Source organism: Notothenia coriiceps, unplaced genomic scaffold (assembly GCF_000735185.1).
Source record: "Notothenia coriiceps isolate Sejong01 unplaced genomic scaffold, NC01 NC01_scaffold00025596, whole genome shotgun sequence".
NCBI classification, from domain to species: Eukaryota; Metazoa; Chordata; class Actinopteri; order Perciformes; family Nototheniidae; genus Notothenia; species Notothenia coriiceps.
Window position 1 is genome coordinate 1 of NW_011358297.1, and position 3922 is coordinate 3922.

Here is a 3922-nt window from a genome sequence, read left to right on the forward strand (position 1 = left end):
TAGATCAAAAACTATGTACACAAATTTTTTAAACACTTTTAAATGAAAAGAGCTGTTTTAAAGCACTCTGAGAGACAAATAAACTCCAACACTTGGCAACTGATTAACTTTTTTTTTGTGGAGGCTGACTTGATAGGATGCCCTCAGTGCCCCTCTGTTCCCTTTGAATGCCTGAAAATAACAGAGAAGATATTATCATTAACATTGCTGGGTTATTGGGTGATTTTTAACACCAGCCGGCGTACGCTGTATACCCAATGTGGACCTTGCAACCGCATTTATAGCGCATTACATTACATGTTACTTGTTAGACGCTTTTATCCAAAGCAACTTACATACTCAATACTGTGGGGAATCCCCACAGAGGGATTTTGACAGGGTTGTTGCACAAAAGATCCAAGCGCGCACAGAAGAAATCTGAGAGCAAACATTTCACGAGCGCACAGAAACAGCCTGAGTGCGAGGAGAAGCTTTTAAACTGGAACACAGGAAATCTGTAAGCAGAAATACATATATCTGAGTGCAAGCGTACAGTTTGAGCAGAAGCAGAGCAAATCTAAGCGCAAGCAGGCACTATTTGAGTGTGAGGACAGGGTTTGAGGGAAAGAAATACATATTCTGACCGTGAAATCAATAAAGTATGCTCTCAAATGTAAAGACCACGCTCTTGAATAAAGATAGGGAATAACCCCCATATGTATTTCTATGTGCATCACACTGCAGCAGTCACGTCCGTGCGGCTGATACTTTCTCTCGCTTTCCTTCTCATACTGCCTGTCACTTTCCCTCTAATCTTCCTGTGGTTATTGTTTCTCTGTTTTTCTCCTGGCCGTTTTAAAAACATTTTAGGCTAGTAAAAGTTGAAACACCGCTCTGTGCCGCTGCAGAATGTAGTGGACTCGCGGGAGCGAGTAGAGGACGCGTGAGGCTCAGTCTGCATTTCATCAAACTTTGCATTAACGAAACAATTTCACAACAGAGCTTTACAAACTCACAAAAACACTAAACAAATTATTAAAATTAGTGACTTACTTTTCCGCCGTCAAAACACTGCTTCTTGAAAGACTCTTCTTTGCAGATGAAAAAATCCCTCGATTTGTCCCTGCAGAGGATGTTTTGTTTGGAGATGCAGGTCCAATTTATTCATTTTCAAGCTTTCGTTACTGAGCACCTCTCCACATAAAACACACTGAGGCCGCTCCTCTCCATTTCTAACAGCTTTTGTGAAGCCAACGTTTAAAAACTCCTCTTTGTATCATCTTTTTGCCATCATGTACGATCGGGATTAATCAACAGACAATAAACAGACAGCACGAAAACTTTCGCGAGGGACGCGTCAGAGCTGATACAAATACAATATTTTATTTTTAGTTTATTTGTATTTAGAAAATTAAATCATTCAATATACAATGCTATATTGCATAGTTTCATTTTCAAAAAAAATTATAAAAAAAGAATCTTTGCAACGCAGCCATCAGCTCTGACGCTGCGTGTGTGGAGCAATGCATTTAACTGGCGAGCCAATCGCGACCCTGAGTTTGGGAAAGGCTGGTCCACAGTAATGACTCTTACATGTCTAATATGTGTAATGTGTAATTGTAAAGCGCTTTGAGCACCTGTAAAAGCGCTCTAATAAAAAAATGTAATGCATTATTATTATTATTACTATGCATAGAAAACAAAGAAACGTATTTTAACATCCAAATATGATTTTACAACGATGTTGACCCTGTTTCACTGTAGGGATTGAAGTGCAGGCTCTGTGGTATCCAATGTGGTGGCCAGGGCTGCATGATGTAGTTCATGATTTGTGTTGATTACTTACTAAATGTACCCTTTTTAATGTTTCTGTAAATATGTATTGGTTATCAGAAATCCTTTATATTGTATTAGTCCCACAGCGACTCACAGTCAAGTCAAATGTTCGAAATATTTAAAAGTTACTTAATATAAATTAATTTACATAAATAGGATCACCCTCATAGTACCTTTACCTATATGATGATTTGATGAGCTACACGTAGCATTTTAAAAGCAATCATTCAAACAGTGTAGTGCTCCCACCGACCTTTATCCACATTTTCTCTGGTCTAGCTACATGCATAGAATCCGTCAGCACTTCAGCATTAGGTAGTCGTTCACTACAGAGCCTGTTTATAAGTAATCGTCACTTTACTTGGTCAACTGAGGTCAGCTGTTTCGATAACAGACACTAAGTTTTCCTGTTCTAAAAACAGACATGTGAACTAACCGCAGACAAAACTACATGATGGACTCTTGAGTCGTATATGGCAGATATGGTTATCCCCAGTACTGTTAAATGGCCACCCGTACTCTAAGCACCTAAAGAAATCCACCCTGATATTCAACCTAAGCGCTTCGTGTTTCCTGTTCCAGTCTGTGTGAATACTGCCTGCTCCACCTGCTGCTGAAGAAGAACCCAGAGATGTTCAGCCAGCACTTCATCGAGTGCATCTTCCACTTCAACTCCTACGACAATCACAAGTCCTACAACAAGTTCCCTCAGAGTGAGAGGTGAGGATATCATTTCTGTCATCCCGTTCAAGTTTGGCTTTGTTTCGCTGATTAGTTAGGATTATTACAAATGTGACATGTTAAACTCCGCTTTTTTGTTACAAGTGCACAAATAAACTGAAACTGTGCACTGCAGTATCTATCCTGTTACAATACATTCAAGAATTATTTGTAAGTGAATTGAATACTTTTTCCTCTTCATTCATCGGCTTGTTTTTTAAACATCTGCAGAGAAAGGCTTCGGTTCTCCCTGAAAGGTGCTCGGAACCGCGAGAAGCGTTTTCGCATCTACCGCTTCCTGTTGGAGCACTTCACAGACGCCCAGCGCTTCAACATCACCATAAAGATCAACCAGACCGTCTTAGGTGTGTGTGCTTTAGGATGTGGAAGCACAGCTGGATAGTTCTCGTCCATAGATCACCAACTCCTTTACAGCTTGATGACTCAAATGATCAAATCAATTATTTTGATGAAAGTGGATTTATCATACGTTAAAATCCTGGGGCATCTTTCACAATTTCTTTGTGAATTCTCGAATTTTAACCGATTTAGGCCTGGAGGAAAAAAATGAAATCACTTCATCTTTTACATTTCTTTTCCCAGCATGCTTTGCAGACGATGAGCTGCCTTTGGATGCAGATGGTGCGGACATTTTGTCAGAGACCTTCAGAATCTTGAGTATGAAGGAGATGAAGCTGCAGGCCATATCCCGTCCACCAGGAGGCGTCGCAGCGGAGGTGGTGGAGGAGGAGAACATGGCCACCATGGCTCAGGCCGTCATGCAGGCCGCACAGAAGAAGGTGGTGTCGCAGGTCAGCAGTGTGGGAAAACTAACTTTTTAGTCAGTGACCCGCCTTGCTCAGAGGCTTATCTTGGAAGCTGGTCTTCATAACAGTCAGATCAGATCAAAGTTGAAGCGAACAAGCTGATCCCCACGATACAACAGTATATATATTATTATTTAGAATATAAAACAGTGTGCAGCTCTCAGGCTTTCTGCTTTGATCCACAGGTCCAGAAGAAGGTCTTCATAGAGAACGTGGTTCCTGTCATCATCACCCTAAAGAGGCTGCTGGAGCAGAAACGTTCTCCTGTCCTCAGAGACCTCATGGCCTACCTTCAGGTGAGACCCCACCACACCGTCATTGATTAAATAAGAGGGAATTATTGTTCAGCACGATGACAGGCATCATGAAAAACAAGATCAAATGCTACAAGTTCTATTGTATGAATACTGTATTGTATTACTTTAGATATTTCTAGGTTTGAGTATGGTTTAGATCAGTGGTTCTCAACTGGTCAGGCCTCGGGACCCACTTTTTACTTGGTCAATACATCGCGACTAGGGATACACCGAATATTCGGCCTCCGAAAATTATCGGCCGAA

At 41.1% G+C, this 3922-nt stretch overlaps 1 protein-coding gene across 1 annotated transcript; it reads left to right on the plus strand.

Moving 5' to 3' along the window:
* Window positions 1–2382: 2382 nt before the first annotated feature.
* LOC104956215 (condensin-2 complex subunit D3-like) lies at window positions 2383–3658 on the plus strand (the record flags this gene model as incomplete). Its single annotated transcript, XM_010783687.1, has 4 exons — window positions 2383–2535; window positions 2767–2900; window positions 3139–3347; window positions 3548–3658. Coding segments are annotated over exons 1-4 (543 nt in total), but the record flags the coding sequence as incomplete, so codon positions are not given.
* Between the last annotated feature and the right edge of the window lie 264 nt (window positions 3659–3922).